We start from the raw sequence: 19,115 nt of genomic DNA on the forward strand, positions 1-19,115 counted from the left end.
GCAGCATCTTCTCTCCCTCTGAGGCCAGGGCAGTGTCAGTTGGCACGAAGGAAGGGCCATTTTCCCATTTGTATTTTATTTTTTTATTACAAACATCCCACATGTCTTCTGTGCAATGTTTTCTACTCAGTGTGCTGTGTGAAAAGGCCCATAATCACTTGTGCAAGCATAACTGCACCTTTTTTTTTCATCTTCCAGAAAGAGGATCCATTGGAAATCCTTACTAGGGCTGCTAGAGGAAAGCCTGGACAAGGCTCCTATACCTTTAATGTTTATGTAGAGATGTGAAGTTCAGCAAGTTGAATGTTACTTGGTTATGTGATAAGCAACACTGGCTGAAATGTGTTCTTATTCACAACTATTATATGTACAGAGGCTCTCTCCACTTTTCAAATGAAAACATTATAAGTGACTTAGGCAAGCGCATATGGTAGAATGCAGCTATTATAGATAAGCATCATTACTTTGAATTGGTAACTGGCCCCATATCCTGCTCTTGAGTATTTTGCATTTGTTTTAATTTATATAAGCCACTTTGAGAGTCCCATTTTGGTAGGAAATTTGGGATACAAATGAATTAATACTATTAATACTACTACTAGTTGTATTAAATAATGAATAAGAACCATAGTCAATGGGATGCCAAGAAACAAATACATTTACTGGAGTGTATGCAGAAGATTCTGTAAGAGAGTGAAATCCCAGAATCACAGCTTAAATTGTTGCCTTTCTTCCATAGAATCTGGTACCTACTTTTTTTAACTAGGGCAGATGTTGGTGTGAACGGCTCATAGGTGCTCTGAGGAAATAGGAACAAAGAATCAGTAAACACAGATACTGCAGAATTAAAAAGTACTGAAAATTGATAAGAGTTGAAAGAAATCCTTATCTTTTCCTCTTCTACCCTTCATCACTTAAAACACTGAGAATCATGTGCCCATACAATATGCCCAATAATATGCCCAGTGCACATTCATTTAACTGCCTCCTAAAATTGTGATCAATTTGCAAGATTAACATCTCATATTCTACAATACTGTTAGCAAACTGAACCCTAATAATAGGATACTTACCTCAAAACAGTGTTCTTTCTCCCTGTCTGCTTAGGTTTGATCATTCATTGCATGAACTGCATTCATTGCATAAACTGCTTGTGCAATGTCTAGACCTCGATGACTCCAGTACGTTTAATATGGGCATGAACAAGAGTAGTTTGCTAGACATTGCTTATACTATCAACACAGCTTTGTGTTCTTATGTGCTCCCACATGCTCCCCTCAACCCTTCCTCTTGTGTTGCTTATTCTTTTCCGGTGCTGCTTCTGACTGTCTTCAGCAAATCTCACAAGGTCCAAATAGTAAATATCACATGAACATGCATCCCTGAAGCCCAGTAAATTATATTCATGCTTGGGCCACATGTGAGGATTCAGTACCACACAAACTAGTAGCAGGATGTGGATTGTGAAAATTTGCTGACTGGTTTGAATGTTTATAGATTTTCTGTAGCATTTATCACCAGGTCTTCCAAGGAGAAGCAGATAGTAGTATATAGATGACTCTGGCGGAAAGGCAATGTTCTTCAGAATCCTGGTTTCCGAATGTGTATGAACATAGTTACCTTTTAGTTTATTTTATATGGTCTTTATTAAAGGAGATAAAGGCCTGTTACAGACTGCCAAAATAAAGCTGCTTTGGGTCTCTTTGGAGGTATGCTATTTAAATGATGCATGGGTCCTAAGAGTCCGGAGGCCGCACCAAAGCCACACTCCATTCCTAAGCACTGGAGTGTAGCTTTGGTGCAGCTTCCAGATTCTTAGGACCCATGCATCATTTAAATAGCATATCTCCAAAGAGACCCAAAGCAGCTTTATTTTGGCAGTCTGTAACAGGCCAAAGTAAATCTGATTTGATATTATTGTCATTTTGTTTTCAGTTTAAGCTATATATTTTTTTAAAAAACTATGACTTTTCTAGCGATGGCAAAGGCAAAATGTGGTACGATATTTTACCATTCTGTTGGAAATCAGAGTCCCTGACTTTTCGTAAACAGGTTTACAGTCCAGTTTTTTCTTTGCAAATTGGAACAGTTGTTTTATCCCCCTTGTTGTCCTTATATAATCCATTAAATACCATATCCTTCCTGTTTGATCAGGAATGCAACACCATACAAGGCTATCCAGCCACTGAAATAAAGCATGAATGGCTTTCACCTTACCTGTTAAACGCTGCATATCTGTTCACATTCCTTAGCACTGTGAAAGTGGTTTGCATTGCCACCACAACCACTGTAAATGAACCGTTCGCATCGTTTGCTCTCCTGGTTATAGTAATACCGACTAATCTTTTCTGAGCACGTCCCAGAGTCTTTAGCCAGTTTACATATTACAGGCAACCCTGTGTGGAGGGAAAAAAATCTTGTCTAAGAAAGACAGAGTTTTATAATCCTACAATGCAGTTCTACCTCTGTGAATCTCAACTGAGAAGTCAAGAAGAGAATTCAAGGAGATAGAAGTAACATCTAAATTCTGTCACTTGTGCCTTTTTGGCTCCACAGACCACAGGCCTCCCATCTCAAAGATGTATAAAAATTCTCCAAACAAATGCTGGAAGTGAGGTCAAAAGACAGGGACTTTCTTTTATATGCGGTGGACATGTGAAAAAGCTCAGAATTATTGGACTCAGATTCATTTGATGATGGAAGATATATTGAAAACTTCAATACAGAAGAAATCAGACTTATACTTGCTGGGAATGCTAGATCAACTGGAGAAAAGGAATAGCAGAGTGGTGCAATATTTGATCAGAGCTGCGAGAATTATGTATGCTCAAAGAGGGAAGGACTCGGTTATACCAATGCAAGAAGATTGTTTAATGGAATAACTGAATATGCAGAGATGGGCAAGTTGACACTTTTTTAAAAGACTTGGGACTGGAATGAATGAAATTATAAGATATAACTGTTAAACCAGCGTGGTAGGGAAGTCGATTGTATTCATTTGTGGAGTTTTTTGTATTGTTTTCAAAGTTTGCAGTATACAGTATGTTAGTTTCAGTTTGTATTATGGTTTTTTTTATTGATTGCCTTAATAAGGATTGGATACTGTTTAATTTTGTTAAAGAAAAATGGGGTGACCTTGCAACTTTAGGATTTGAATAATTAAATTTTATCAATACGCAGAAGAAAATTCATGTTAGTTTTAGTAGGATGTTAATGCATAATTTCAAGTATAGCTCAATGCTTCGGGGAAAGAAGCAACTGTTACTTTTACTTTCCCCCCTTTTGTAGATTTTCTTTTTAGTTTTTCATTTTTCTTTGATGTTATTTGTATGATATATATATATATATATATATATATATATATATATTTGTGTTTGAATAAAAATATTTTTAAAGTTATTTCTCCCTTACCTGTTAAGCTTTTGCACTTCTTTTGGCATTTCTCAGCAGTGAGAAATCTATTCGCATTACCGGAGCAGCCACTATAAATGAACTCTTCACATGCACCTTTCTCCTGGTTGTAATAGTAGCGAGTATGATGTGCATGACAGTCTCCTCGTTTAGGTGGCAGCCTGCATATTGTAGGCACAGTTACTTTGCCTAGAAGAAGGAGAGTAAATAGAGTGTAAGAGCCAATGTCTTTATTCTGTACCCAATAGCTACATCCTTGTTCCTCCCTATGCATACTGTATATTCATTTGTACCTTTATCAAGCTTCATGTGAGAAACTTTGCTGCTGTCAAATACAGGAACCCCTTAGTTCAGAAATCCAGGCTTCAGTAGTGAAAACTCAGAAAACCTTTATTCAGGAAACGATATTATTCAGAAAACCTTTATTCAGAAAACCCCATAGAGACAGGCCAAAATAAAGCTGCTTTGGGTCACTTTGGAGGTATGCTGTTTAAATGATGCATGCATTCTAAGGGTCCAGAAGGTGCGCCAAAGCTGTGCTCCATAGGACTAGATCATGGCTTTGGTGTGGCTTTCGGACTCTTAGGGCACATGCATCATTTAAACAGCATACCTCCAAAGTGACTCAAAGCAGCTTTATTTTGGCCTGTCTGTACGGGGCCTATAATGTTCTCCATAGACATTGGTTGTTAGAACTAACCAGCAAGCAAAGTATAGTTAAAGCATACATAATTTCAAATCTTAGCTGGGCTACCTTCTCATTCGTCACAAAAGCAGGACAGTCTTTTCCTTCCCCTTTCCGACAGGAGCCCCCTTCCTTCTTTTACTCCAGACATTCTCAAGAGAGACTGACCTTGGATCTACTCAGACCAACCTCAACCTCCTTTCCATCTGCTCTTTAATCACAAAGGAGTGTGGCCAACAGTTTTAGCAATTAATACACGTCCATCATTTAACAGCAGTACTAAATAACACATTGTGAGCCAATAAATAACAAGCAAACGGAGCTATGCTCATTCAGCCTGACACTCCAAACCATGACAAGTAAGCTGAAGCTCCTGACCACTGGAGACAACAAACACAGAGAGACAAACTAGAAATTTGAGCTGGAAATATGAACATTGGATTTTTTTTTGGTCACAAAATCCCATGAGTATCCTGGTTCTATATCAGTTGTAAAAGAAAATTTCTTATTTGGACTACTGTTTGCACTACTGTAATATGCTGTACTTGGGGCTGCCTTTGAAGAGTGTTTGGAGATTGCAGTGGTCCAAAGAGCTGCAGCCAGACTGTTAACTGTGGCAGGTTACATACAGCGCCCCTCTTGAAACACCATCATTGGCTGCCCGTTTGTTTCCGAACACAGTTCAAAGTGCTGGTAATGACCTATAAAGCCCTACATGGCTCAGGTCCAGGCTATTTGGAAGACCATGTCTCCTTGTATGAGTCCGCCCAGGCTCTGAGATCTTCAGGAGAAGCCCTTCTCTCCATCCCAACACCATCACAATCACGGTTGGTGGGGACACAAGAAAGGGACTTCTTGGTGGCTGCCCTTAGACTCTGGAACTCCTTGCCAGGGTGGCCTGAAGGGCCCTCTCCTTGTTGCCCTTCCGTTGGCAAGCTAAAATCTTTTTTATTCAGACAGGCTTTTAAAATAGAAAGCTTTTAAAGAATAGGCGGAGGTGTTGTATTGTTTTAAAAAGTGTACCATTTTAAACACGTATCTTTTTTAACTGCATTTTATTCTTTTAATGAGTAATCTGTTTTAATATTATAATAAATTAACTCTATTGTAATGCATCACTTTTGTGTGTTTTTAACAGTATTGTTCTCTTAAATTGCAAGTCGCTGAGTCCCAGTTTTGGAGAAAAAGCAGGATACAAATAAATATAAGGAGGAGGAAGAGGCGGACAAAACTGGTCATAAATTTACAATGAGAACCAGGAAACAATAATAATAATTGTTGTTGTTGTTGTTGTTGTTGTTATTATTAATTCCCAGTTCCCACTGTTAATTTATGACCAGTTTTGTCCATATATTTTGAAGTATATGTATGTATGCTTGCATGCATTTTTATACTGCTGACTAAAGCCTTATTCAACTGCATATGTATTAGGCTGTGAACATTTCTCAGACGTACACAATATACAGTGAGTCCGTGTCATTCATGGTTGCCCTATACGTGGCTTTTACCTTATGCTGAATGCCACGCAACAAGTAGGAAATGGTGTGTGCACTCATTAGTTTCAATGGGGCTCAAGCATGATCCAGAACATTTAACAGATGGCCTCCCAGAAACAGCACTCCTTCTGTTTCCCATGCAGAGACTGTACTCCACAGCCCTGGTCCAGCACTTGAACCTCTACATCATGCTAGCTTTATGAGTGGGTTTACAGCATCTTCTCCTACACTTTTATTCATGCTCTCCTTGTACAAACAGACTCCAATCCAATACGACAGGACAAGTAGCCATGAATCACATTTAAATCAAACATTAAAATAAAAGAATTCTTACTTTTTGAGGCTTGACATTTCTTCTGGCACTCCTCAACAGTGCGAAAATTATTTTCATTGCCTCGGCAGCCACCATAAACAAACTTTTCACATTTCTGTGTCTGAAGCTTGTAATAATAACGAGTTTGGTATTCTTGGCAAGGCCCTTTGTCATAGGAGAGTTTGCATATTGAAGGGAGGCCTGCCAGAAAACAAAGATAAGCAAAAGTGATATAGCAAAAATGATATAGCACACTTTGCAGGTATTCATCCCTGTAGAAAGATCATGTGATGAGGACAGGCCCTTGCGTTTTTAAAAATTGTTTCTCTCTGTTAACTGAAGCCTATGTTTTCTTGTGAGGTCTGTCAATATTCAGCCAATAGTGATTTATTTCCCCACATAAAGTCATCAGAGAAAAGGAACTGCCTGCTCCTTGAATAATTCAAATTTAGGGTGCAATCAAACTGCCTAGAAGTATGGAAGTTTGCAGGATGTGCAGCAGATGGTGATGCCTTCTTCTGTATTTTGTGCCCCATGCTTCTTCCTTCTTTTGAAATAGAAAGGGGAAAGAAGTTTCACTCTTTCTATTCTTTAAAAAAAAAAGGCTCTCCTGGACCAAAACAATGCCTCAGGGATGGTGAACAATGCTCCATGTTTCGTGGCGGGTATACTGGGATAAATTGTGGGAGCAGGTACACAAAGGGATGTGTGTGGTCCTCCTAGGAACTAGGACTGTGTGCCTGCTAGCCTTCCTCCTTCTCAGCATTTATACCTTCTGTCTGCAGCTATCACCTAGCACTTGCCTGTTTGTTCACACATCTTATAAGACATGGGAAGAGAACGTTTGATGGCCAGGAGGGTCACATAAAACACATATCCAACAAGAACAATATTAGGGGCTGGAACACCAACATTTGGCAACCTGTGCTGATTCTGGGTGTCAAAATTGAACAGCAACTATGGAAACCTTTTGCACACTTCCCTTAATATTTCAGTTTTGAATGAGAAGTTGGCAACAGTCTGTACATTCTGTATTGCACTGGTAAATCCCCACCAGACATGATTAAGCGTCCTGTACCTACTTGGGTGCTCATCCTACCTGTTTCCAGGCATGTAACTGCCAACAGGTGAAGAAGAAGATCAGAGATACTCATGCCACAGCAGGCTGGATTTTCACAGCTGGTTTCAGGAAGATAATGTCATCTCCCTGGACCTCCAAAGGACCACTGCTATGTCAAGACAAATGCCTCTTCCTTCCTGCAGTGATATTGAGGAGCAGAGTAGGCTGCTACCTTGGTGCCCCTTGTCCTCCCCATCCTTTCCTGCCCATTGAATGGCTGCAAGACTGCACCCACTAAGAAACAAGGTAAGTAGTGAGTGAAGGAAGCTGGAAGTGCTGAACTCCTCCAGCCATCATGCCCAAAAACATACACACACACAAGTAATTTTCAGTTATGCCTGTGTTTGACACCAACAGGATAGCACCCCTTTTATTACAAAGAAAACGAGAAATACAAAATATCAAACTTTGTTCAGGAAGTTACAGCTAAGGTGTTGCTTGGGCCGAGCAATTTAAAGTAATCCAACCAACTCATTTTTCATTTGTAAAAGCATCCTGCTGAGTCAAAGGAAGGGGGGTCCCTAACCATCAGAGCTAATCAAGTATTTATTACACATTTGGCTGCTTCTGTTCTCACCTGATGTCTCCTGGCTGGGGCCACTTGCATTTGGGAGCGCTGACCATCAGTAGTCCAAGGAGAAAGAATGGAACAAGATCAGAAGAACATTAGTGCATAAAAAGATGCATGAAGTATTAGATCTCCCTGGTCACACAGCAGCTAACCCAGCAAACTGACAAACAGAAGAGACGTGCTATTGCAAACTCCTTCCTAAGTAATTGACAAAGAAGGGCACTGTCTCTAAAACTAGAGAAATACAAGACCAACCTGCATAGTGTTGTGCTCATCAATTGAAGTTAAGAAAAGAATTAAGCTGCTTTATTAAAGCTGTGTTCCATAAAGGACTACAGGCAGGGCAGGGGGAGAAAGCTCTAGATCAAGCAACAGTTCAAGCAAAATATCAAAGATCTGACACAGGACTAAGGAGCTGCTGTGCCTATTTGGAGAGGCTCCATATTTCCATATAAAGAACATCTCTTGTCTGTTAAAGACTCATTAATAGCTTTCAATATGCTGCATTTGGCAACATCAGAAAGAGATTGGAATATAGGTATCTAACTAAGGAGATTTGCATACACAGATTTTAAACAGCAATTTCCCTTGCAGGAAAGATACTTGAACTCACAACACTGCCTCCAAGTCATAGCTGTCCTGTCCCCCTCCTGAAAGTTGGAAAAGATTTCCTGGTGCTAGATGGTCACATCTCATGACCAAAATAGGTGTTGCTATGAAGTAGTTGGAGTAATTGGAGGCTAAACCTCCATTAGGCCATCCCTTCCTGTTTATCTGGGTAGCTTCAAGAGTGGAAGAGGTGAAACCCTCCAAGGAGATATGCTCCAAAAGCCACATTTCTTGTAACAGAATGACATCCAGCTGGCTGATGGGGAAAGGAATTACTGTCTGCTTTACTGGTCCAACCAGCAACATTCCAGGAAGTATGATTAAAATCTGAATACTCCTGAGAAACTGGCCATCAGGAACTCTTATTTGCCGTAACAGTTAAGATGTTAGACTTGGCAATTAAATGTTCATGTACATATGGGTTTGGGCCAAATGGGATCTGTGTACTTTTGGGAGCAGAAAGGGCAGTCAGGTCAGAGAGTAATGTGGGTCGATTTTCAGAGATGGTAAAATATTCTCTGCCTCAGTCACTAATTTACCAGGACAAGGAGGGTATGGAGACTTTAGTTGGTCTGAAATGTTTAAAACAGAGGGATTAGATGTTTCAAGTTCTGAAAAATTTTAACTTTCAAGAGGGATCTTGTTGGTATGTTGTGCTGGGTTATCAGGTGCATCCATTCTTTGGGGGTGGATGACATGGGGGTGAAGCAGACCCCTATGAAGGAGAGGCTGGAGACCGCGCCAGACACAATGAGCCCAGGACCATGGCAACCAAACAACCTGGTTATGAAGCAGGCCACTGCCATGATCCCGAAAAAGCTGTTGGCATAAGAGGCTTTTCACTGCTCCTTTTTGGGCCAACTCTTGTGGCCTTCGTGTGGCCTTCTTGAGGCTTCCAGCTGCTTTGGGGGCCATTGGCTTTGAGCCTAGGTTAGGCAATGTGGAAGGCATCCTTTGTGAGATATGAATCTGAGTTAGGAGTGGATGAGAAGAGAAGAGCCTACATGCTCTCTTTATCCTCTTCCTTCCCACTATGGGCAAATATAGAGAGCCCAAAAGGGGCGGTTTAGAGCCACTCCTTTTAGGCTGTATTGGGACCAGGGCTAACAGATGCTCAGCCCCAATCCAACCAGATTCTGCTCCCAAAAGGAGCAGATAAGATGCAGTTCTTTTTGGGATGTGGCATATGAACTGGGTAAGAATGGGATTCTGCTCTATCTAGTCCTGCTGTGTGTGACAGCTACAACATGGAAGGTAAACAGCAGCTGCCACCAGTATCCCTTATGGAGCATTTCTGGACACCAAAACAGAGAAACCAGATATACCTTCCTCACCAATTACCTCTGATCATGCTAAATATCAATACATTTTGACACCAACAAGTCATAAGAAGTAGAGGCGAATGGGGAAAAATTATCGCATGGAAAAGGTGTTCAAGTGATTTCTTGAGGGTTCAAAATGTTTTTCTTTACCCATAGAAGACTTACATGACGTAGTTGTTTCATTTCACATGTGCATGTTGTTACTTTTGCATCAAGGATTTTCAGAAACAGGTTTACATTCTTTTTTGTGGTGCAGGATCCTATCCTTATTCTTTCTGTTCTGTTCATACTGAAACTCCTCCATCTCACCATGAGGACTAGAAAATAGTCTGGGCATGGAGGGTCAGAGCCTGGCCCTGAGATCTAGGGTCCATCCAAACATGTATCACTGGATCCTCCAGACCACTAAGTATCAATGATTTTGTTTCCACCTTAAGCTTTTCACACTGCTGTTATTCTCTCAATCTGATTCACCCAACACTGCTGGTTGGACTGCAATTACCAGATCCCTGACTCTTCTGTCTGAATTTTCTCTGAGTTGAAGAGGATCCAAGACTGAGAACCATTGCTCTGGAGGAGGTGTGTGGTTTACCACATCCATCAGGCCTAGTTAAGGATTACAGAAATTACAGTCCAAAAACGTCTGGAGGCCCACAGTTGCCTAACTCTGTTCTGAAGGATTCAATAGGTAGGGGATGATGATCAGATGCTTTACTTTTGAGAATCACAGATGCTGAGTCAAATCTAAAGCATGATAAACATGGACCACAAGAAGTGGCTTCCAGCCACTTTGGAGGCATGACATTCAATCGACACATGCCTCCAATGCAACCCAAAGCCATACTCCAGTCCTTTGGATGAGAGAGAACAGAAGCCAGGATAATCCGTCTCGTGGTGATACAGGTTGGATCCTGTGGCTATGGCCCACTTTGGGAGCAGACCATGCGGCTGGTGCTGTCCCAATCCACTCACAGCTGCAGCAGACTCAGGCTGCTCTTTCCCACTTGTCTGCTCCAGCCCTAATTTAGTTACTCTTAATTCCCATTTAAACCAGGGGGACTTAATTCATGATTGATTTGTCTCATTCAGTTCCATGAAACATGCTGCAGCTAAAATGTGATGGAATCATATGTCTATAGATCAGGAGAAAGCCCCACAGCTCTTAGAAGAACTCATTCCCATATGAGTGTCTGGCAGCATTACAGCTTCAGTCTGGAATCAAGCCACTGTGTCCCCCCACAATACTTTGGGTTTTTGAGATTTTGACCAGCAATCCAGCATCACAAAGGGCTGGGTCTACAAACAGGTTCTAAAAATAAAAGTTCTTACCTTCTGAGACTTTACACATTCTGTTGCAGCTATCAAGAGTTTTAAATTTATTGCCATTGCCGTGGCAGCCGCCATAAACAAATGTTTCACATTTTTTGCTCCCAGAGTTGTAGTAATAATGGGTGAAATATCCATCGCAAGGCCCCTTGTCAGGGGAGAGGGTGCATACTGTAGGCAATGCTTTGAGAAACAATGTTACATTGTTGTTGTTATTACACCCAGCCCTCCACATTTGCGGCTTTGACTTTTTGGGATTTGATTATCCACTGATTTTATTAATATGTTCTCTCTAGTAATATCTGAGTCCTCCAGGGCAACTCTATGGTAAACGTTAACCAAGAGTTGCACTGAAGGACCTACAGATTCCTAAAGGGAACACTCCACTAGTGCCTCCAGTGCAATTCTGTGGTCAATGTCTGGCAGGTGTTGACTATAGAGTTGCACTGGAGGACCAAGGGATTCCTAGTGAGGTGTTCTCTCAGGTAAAAACATAGTGGTTTTGTTATTTGTGGTTTTTCCACATTCTTGAGGGTCCTGTGCCCCTAACCCCAGTGAATGAGGAGGGAGAAGTGTACTAGACACCACCATCATCCCACCTCTTTCCCAGTTTTGGACTCAAAGTGGTATAAATCAGTTTAAAGCAAGACGAAGTATTGGAAGCAAATGAAAGCTGTAAAGCATAAAACCGAAACCTGTTAAAACAAATTAAAACAATATGAACAAATGAAATTGCAGGGCTTTTCCTCTGAAAAATCAATTCTCAAAGGCCTGGTGCAATAAAAATGGTTTTACCGGCTTGGGGAAAGATAGTAAGGAGGGTGCCAATCTAGACTCTCTACAAACGGAACTCCAGAACCTAAGGGCAGCCACTTAGACCTCTCCCACGTTGCCCCCAAATGTATCTGTGATAGTGGCAGGTCAGAAAGAGAAACACTTCCCCATAAGATTAGGTTTCTATGGGAGATTATAGTCCTTCAGATAACTTGGACCTGGACTATACAGCGAAGTGAATCCATGTTTTTGTTCGTGTTTTGCAACCTTTATGAAGAGAGGGGTTGCCATTGCTTTTCTTTGAGACAGAAAGTGTGTGACTTGCCCAAGGACAACCAGTGAGCTTCCATGGTCAAGTGATTATTTGAACCCTGGCCTCCAGAGCTATAATCCAACACCCCAGCCACCTCGCTTGTACATATGCTATGATAAAGGGATGAGGAATGATTGGTCACTAGGAGTGGGGCATAATGGAATCCCTGGAGGCTGCACCACTATTGAAATTTGACTGCTTCTGAAATTAAACAGAAACTCCAGTGGCTTTCCATGTGGAAATGTTCCATATAAGTATCTAGCACCAAGAATCTTCTTCTCTTTGGGAAGAGAAAGGAACAAGATGGAGGATTGGTTCCTTGGAAGCAGTGTCATCAGTTTTCAGAAGAGCTATCTCTTGCTGACTCTTGGATCTCAGATCTTTTTCATACTAACCAAACTAGTATTCCTGAGGAAGAGCAGCCTGCACAATAACAGCATCTCGACCAGCAATCATCCAGACGGTCTCCTTGTGGTGGTAAATTGGAGCAGGGTACAGATCTTCAAGAACACGCTGGATTTGAACCTCTTTTGAAATCAATTGGTATGGCGTCAGAGTAAGTGATAGGGAGCAGAAGATATGCCTCTTGCAACCATGAGTCTCACTTGGTTGCTTGATAATTAATGTTTTCTATGAAGTTGTGAAGCAGTCAAATCCAGTAGAGTGGGTGTTTGCAAGTGGGTCCTACTGAAATTGAAGGGAGGACAGGATGAGATTGCTGCCAGAAGCTCTCAATATAACTGTTTAGTCTCTCATCCCATAGAGGGAATAAGTGAAAGTTTTTATGCTGCTGGCTGATAATAATAGCAGAATAGTTGTTGTTTTGAATCCTCTCTGCCATGTAAAAGACAATAGCATTGCCAGGGTTTCCGCATGCCCCTTCCAACTAACTTTTGCCCTAATCTCTCCATAAATTTCTGAAAAGCGTTTCCAGATGAGAAATTTCAATTTTGCTGTATCTTTGAAGGAGGGGAGGGTTGTTTTTCCCCTTTTCCTTTGTGACCACTTTCCACTTCAAAGTATAGTTTCCCATCTCCTTTGGCAGGAGAGGAGAATCATTTCTCCTGCCAACCTCTTCAAGTTCCTCCAGTATAGCAACATCAATTGCCCCCAGTACCTCCAGGAATTGACATCTTGTATTGACTAGGAAAGATTTGCTGTGTTATGTGACAATCAATTTAAGGGGATAACCCCACCAATATGGTACTTCTTCTTGCCAAAAGTAAAGAAGTTATGGTCTTAAAAGCCTGCCTCTTTCATAGCGTCTCTGGCACTAAGTCCTGAAAAAATGTGATTCAATTGTCTCCCAAGTGACAAGTTCTTAATCCATTGGAGTTTATTTAGGATCAAAGATTTTTTAGTTTACTGGGCAAACCGAATTAAGACATCTCTTATAAATTTGTTTGGAGAAGACATCCTGGGCGGTACTCTGTGCACCCATTCAATCTCTGATATGTCTGATTCTATTTCTGGGCAGAGTTCTTTTATCCAGGTGATCATAAATTGAAATAAGTCTCCTGTCTCCAAGCCCTCAAAAATTCCATGAAAATTGATATTTAAATGGCATTCCCAGTTTCCCAAATCTTTGATTTTGTTTAAAAGAAACTTGTTCATTTCTTTAAGGTGGTGTATTTTATTATCAAGCAAGTTGAATTTCTGCAAACCCACTGTGGTCATATCTTCAATGATCCCAATTCTCCTGGTTAGGTCCATGAGTTTAGAATCTAATGGTCCAAGGTCTGCCACCAATTTTTTTGCAGATCCGAGACCAGAGTCTCTCTTGTCTGTTCCAACAGTTCTGGGAAGGAGATGATGACATTCTTACTTCATTCCTTTCCCCTTCCCTGGATCTGTTAGGAGCTTGTGTCATGCTGTTTTCAGGAGCCCTGCACTCAGATCCAGAGGCTGACTTGGGCTCTCTTATGGTGGGTTTATAAATTTTCTATAGATCGATCCGCAGACCTCTGGGAACCCAACATTTAGAAAGTTAATAGTCTAAACAAATTATGTATTCACATTACCTCCAACAATAAGGTTATACTGAGGTTGTCACTAGGCAGAGAGTCACCCAGTTTCTATCATTGATGGACCTGGAAGCCTTGTGAAAATAGTGTTGGCACTGAGAGGATGCTGAAGTAAAGCTGGAGGAAAACCAATTTTTCATGTCATGTTGTAGCAGCACGTCTGCTGTAAACACTGCAACAAACCCTGAGCTGGATAAGAATGAGATTCTGCTCTAGCCAGTCCTGCTGTTACTGTGTGCCTGCTACAACATGGAAGGTAAACAGCAGCTGGCCTCCTGTATCCTTCGGGGACACCACTGGTGGACCCCAAAACACGCGAAAGCCAATATACCTGCCTCACCAATTATCTCTCATCATGTTAAAGATCAATAAGTTTCATCACCAGAAGTGAACCACAGTGCATGTCTACTCAGAAAGATCAACTAAGTGTTGTTGTTGTGTGCCTACAAATTGTTTCTTACATGGCTACCCTAAGGTAAATCTATCATGGGGTTTTCTGTCAAGATTTATTGAGAGCAGGTTTGACATTGCCTTCCTCTGGGGTTGAACGGGTATAACTTGCCCCAGGTTTTCCAATGGGTTTCCATGGCCGAACAGGGATTTGAAGCCTGGTCTTAGAACCATAGGATCATAGAGTTGAAAGAGATCACAAGAGCCATCCAGCCCAACCCCCTGCATGCAAGAATACACAATCAAAGCACTCCTGGCAGGTGGCCATCCAGCCTCTGTTTAAAGTATCCCAAAGAAGGAGACTCCACCACTCTCCGAGGAAATGTGTTCCACTTTTGAACAGCTCTTATTGTCAGGAAGTTCCTCCTAATGTTTAAGTGGAATCTCTTTTCTTGTTACTTGCATCCATTGTTCCAGGTCTTATCCTCTGGATCAGCAGAATAAAAGTTTGCTCCATCCTCAATATGACAATATTTCAAATACTTATACAGGGCTATCATATCACTTATGAAGTCTCTCTTCATAAGGCATGGTTTCCAGACTCTTCACCATTTTGGATGCCTTTCTCTGGACACGCTGCAGCCTGTCAACATCCTTTTTGAACTGTGATGCCCAGAACTGGACACAGTATTCCAGGTGAGGTCTGACCAAAGCAGAGTAGAGTGGCACTATTCCTTCTCTTGATCTAGACACTATATATCTATTGATGCAGCTTGGAATTGCAATGGCCTTTTTAGCTGTCACATCACTCTGTTGACTCATATTCAATTTGTGATCTACTAAGACTTCTATGTGCCTTTCATGTTAAGTCCTGTTAAGCCATGTGCCCCCCATCCTATATCTATGCATTTCATTTTTATGTTTGTTTGCTTGTTTTTGTCTAAGTGCAGTACCTTACATTTCTCCCAGATGAAATTCTTTTTCTTAGTTTTGGCCCAGGTTTCTAATCTATTAAGGTCATTTTGAATTTTGTTCCTCTCCTCTGGGCTACTCCTAGCTACTCCTCCTAATCTGGTGTCATCTACTGATTTGATAAGCAGGCCCTCTATTCTGTGGTTAATAAAGATGTTGAATAGCACTGGGCCAGAACAGAACCCCAGTGGAGCCTGGGGCTCAGCAGCCCAGCCTTGCCCCAGTAGAAGTGCCAGACTTGGGAGACATAGGAGTGTTACAGACCGCCGCTTTGCGGCGGTCTGCCGGCGCTGCTGTTTGCTCCGTGAGGGAGCCGCAGCAGCCAAACCGCGCGACTCCCTTGCGGAGCAAAAAAGAAGCTCCAAAATGGAGCTTCTTCCTGTGGCGCGGTTATGACGCCGCGAGGCGCCAATGGTGCACTCGCAACGTCATAAGCACTGTGTGACGTGTGGACGCACAGCGTCCGCTACATCAATATGGCGGCGGCCGTGTGGAATGGCCACCGCCATATTATACGTATTGACTACATACTAGGGTTAGGGGGGTGCGGAAGCACCGCCCGTTCCTAACCCTAATACGTAGTCAATACGTATTTTATGGCGGTTTGTAACTCGCCATAGTGCAGTAGAGCATTGAGGTTCCTGCCTTTAGCCAGAGGAGATCAGAAAGGGCGTGCCTTCGGCGTTCAAGGAGGCTTGCTGAGAAACGCTCATTAGGCAATCAGCAGCTGTGATAAGGGAGCTAGATATAAGGCACCTGGCAGACACTGAGCTCTCTTGCCAGAGACTATTAGTTCTCATTAGTGAATGCTGCTTGATCTGGCTCCTGGCATCCTAGACCCTTGACTGCCTTTGAATCCTTGACCTCAGACCGGACTCGCTGACCAACCCTCTGGTATTCTTGACCTTGGACTGGACTGGTAGTATTGCTCTCTATAATCCTGAACTTTGGATTGGCTTGTGGTTTACTCTCTTCACACTTCGTTTGGCATTGTTGCTGGAGGAACTGCTTCTTGGCAGCTCGGCGTGTTTACCTTTTGCCCAGCAGGCTCTTATCAGCTGTGTGAGTGTGTGTTGACAGCATTCCCGGACATCTGTGGCACCCCACTGGACACTTCTCTCCCAGATGAAGAAGTGCTATTGCTGAGCACCCTTTGATTTGTCCGGTCAACAAATAACAAATGCATTTGACTGTTGCATTGTTTAGCCCACATCTTACTATCTTGTTTGCAAGAATATCGTGGGGGATCTTGTCAAAGGCCTTACTGAAATCAAGCTTTGCCATATCCACAGCATTCCCTTCATCTACCAGGCTGCTTATTTTATCCAAAAGAGAGATCAGTCTGCCATGACCTGTTTTTGAGAAACCCACATTGACTATTTGTGATTATGGCATTCCCTTCTAAATGTCCACAGACTCTCTATCTAATGACCCCAATGACTCAAGGAAGCCCCACAATCTCAGGAACAAGCACATTTGTTCTAATTCGAAAAAGACTCACTCAGTTAAAGATGGCCTCCCAGAAACAGCTCTCCTTCTGTTCCCTGTGCAAGGACTGTACTCCGCAGCCCTGGTCCTGCACTCAAACCTCTACACAATGCTAGTGACAGCATTATAGTCTTAGTCAGGATTCAGCTCAGCATCTTCTCCTATACTTTCTTCCTTGTCTCCCTGTACAAACTGACCCCAATACAATATGACAGGACAGGTAGCCATGAATCACATTTAAATCTAGCATTCAAATCAAAGCTTTCTTACCTCTTGAGACTTTGCATATCTTTTTGCACTCCTCAACAGTGCGAAAATTATTTGCATTGCCGCGACAGCCACCATAAACAAACTTTTCACATTTCTGTGTCTCAAGCTTGTAATAATAACGAGTTTGGTATTCTTGGCAAAACCCTTTTTCATAGGCGAGTTTGCATATTGAAGGGAGGCCTGCCAGAAAACAAAGATAAGCAAAAGTGATATAGCGAAAATGATACAGCACATAATGTTCATTTCTGGGGGGAAAAGCACTTTGCAGGTATTCATCCCTGTAGAAAGATCATGTGGTGGGACAGGCCCTTGCCTTTTAAAAAATTGTTTCTCTCTGTTAACTGAACCCTATGTTTTTTTGTGAGGTCTGTCAATATTCAGCCAATAGTGATTTATTTCCCTACATAAAGTCATCAGAGAAAAGGAACTGCCTGCTCACTGAATACTTCAAATTTATGAAGATGTGCAGTAGATGGTGATGCCTTCTTCCATATTTTGTCCCCTTTCTTTTGAAATAGAAAGGGAAAGTTTCACTCTCTTTCTCTTCTTAAAAAAAAGGTTCTCCTGGATCAAAAAAAGTCTCAGGGATGGTACAAATGGTCCATGTCTGATGGAGGGTATACTGGGATAAATTGTGGGATCAGGTACACAGAGGGATGTGTGTGGTCCTCCAAGCTCTCCTAGGGAACTAGGACTGTGTGCCTGAGAGCCTTCCACAGTTACCCACTAAGTAGGCCTCCTCCTTCTCATCATTTGTACCTACTGTCTGCAGCTCTCACCTAGTACTTCTCTGTTTGTTCACACATCTTATAAGACATGAGAAGTAAACCTCTGATGGTCAGGAGGGTCACATAAAATACATATACAGTGCGCCCATCTCATACGCAGGTGCGCTTTACGCAGCTTTCAGCATACGCTGAAAGCTGCACAGGGAGAAAGGGCGACGTGTCCCATAGGGTTGAAAAGGGTCACCTGTGTGTGTGCGTAATGTCGCAGTGCCACGCCACTGCATGCATGAGCCCCATTCATTTAAATGGGGCCCGGGCATAGGCGGTATTTGCTTTATGCGGGGGAGTCCGGGGGTCAAGAATTTGTAGAATTGACAAATCGGCAAATGATGGAAAGGAAGTAAGGTATAAGTGGATAAGAGGATGAAAGAAAGTGGAAGAAGGTTGGAGTAAGTGGAGGATGGTAAGAGAATGAAAATGGGACATAGAGAAGATGGATAAGATAAGAAGGATAAGGGAAGAAGAAAGGAAAGAGGGAAAGAATAGGTAAGATAGTGTTAGAAGGGTTGACGGAATAAAAAGTGAGGTACAAAGTGGATGGGTCTTGAGAGAAAGGGAATGATTGAAAGGCCATCAATGCTGATTGCGTTAGAAAGATAATAAACTATTGGAGAGCATTAACCAAGATATAAGACTTGTAGTATTATAAGTTTGTTTTAAAATTGGGTGGGGGGGGTATGTTCATGTTTGTCTATGTGTATGTTCCGGCTGACTCAGTCTGCAGTGACTCTCATGCTCCTCGGTTCGTGTTTGTACATTAATATCCATCAACTTACTCTCAAAATCATTCAGGTAAATGTTAAACAGAGAAGGTGCTAGAATACAGACTTGTTTCACCCCTCTAGATAGGAAGATAGTTTCAGAGAGATGTCCCTGGGCAGCTATCCTTACTCTTAATTGGTTGTTATTATAAAGAGTTTTGATTAGGACAAGGATGTTTGGTGTTGGTAACTGCAGCCTCAAGTTTCAAACACAACTTATGCCTAGGCATAAGATCGAAAATGGCCTTTAGGTCCATAGATGCTGCATAATGCTTACTAAGTGAAGGTCTTGACTATTTCTGCACTAGATGAGTTAATACTAGATAGTGGTCACTCATAAGACCTTATCACACTAGCGAAATCCTGTTCAGAAGCAGGGTTTAAACTAGATTTAAATTTTTAAAAACCCGCAAAAGCGGGATGTTTATCACATGACATTCCTGCAAATGTGAAATAATACAGAAATAAACTGAAGGAAAAAT

At 41.8% G+C, this 19,115-nt stretch overlaps 1 protein-coding gene across 1 annotated transcript; it reads right to left on the minus strand.

The window, feature by feature from the left end:
* Window positions 1-679: 679 nt before the first annotated feature.
* LOC149306883 (carboxypeptidase inhibitor SmCI-like) lies at window positions 680-9,831 on the minus strand. Its single transcript, XM_089538211.1, has 5 exons — window positions 9,765-9,831; window positions 5,927-6,106; window positions 3,412-3,600; window positions 2,218-2,396; window positions 680-799 (listed from the first exon to the last, which is right to left on the minus strand). Exons 1-4 carry the CDS (start codon window positions 9,829-9,831, stop codon window positions 2,221-2,223), a joined length of 612 nt encoding a protein of 203 aa, XP_089394337.1. The 3' UTR covers window positions 680-799; window positions 2,218-2,220.
* Between the last annotated feature and the right edge of the window lie 9,284 nt (window positions 9,832-19,115).

Source organism: Sceloporus occidentalis, unplaced genomic scaffold, assembly GCF_023333645.1.
Source record: "Sceloporus occidentalis isolate IW3139 unplaced genomic scaffold, rSceOcc1.0.p SCAF_9, whole genome shotgun sequence".
Taxonomy (NCBI): Eukaryota; Metazoa; Chordata; class Lepidosauria; order Squamata; family Phrynosomatidae; genus Sceloporus; species Sceloporus occidentalis.

Bases quoted from the DNA above. Each gene is read 5' to 3' on its own strand.
- LOC149306883 (XM_089538211.1), bottom strand. From the start codon at position 9,831: ATGGAGGAGTTTCAGTATGAACAGAACAGAAAGAATAAGGATAGGATC. The intron at 3,601-5,926 runs GTAAGAATTCTT...TCCTTCTTCTAG, and splicing joins GAAATGTCAAGCCTCAAAAA to GCAAAGTAACTGTGCCTACA. The intron at 2,397-3,411 runs GTAAGGGAGAAA...CCCTCCACACAG, and splicing joins GAAGTGCAAAAGCTTAACAG to GGTTGCCTGTAATATGTAAA.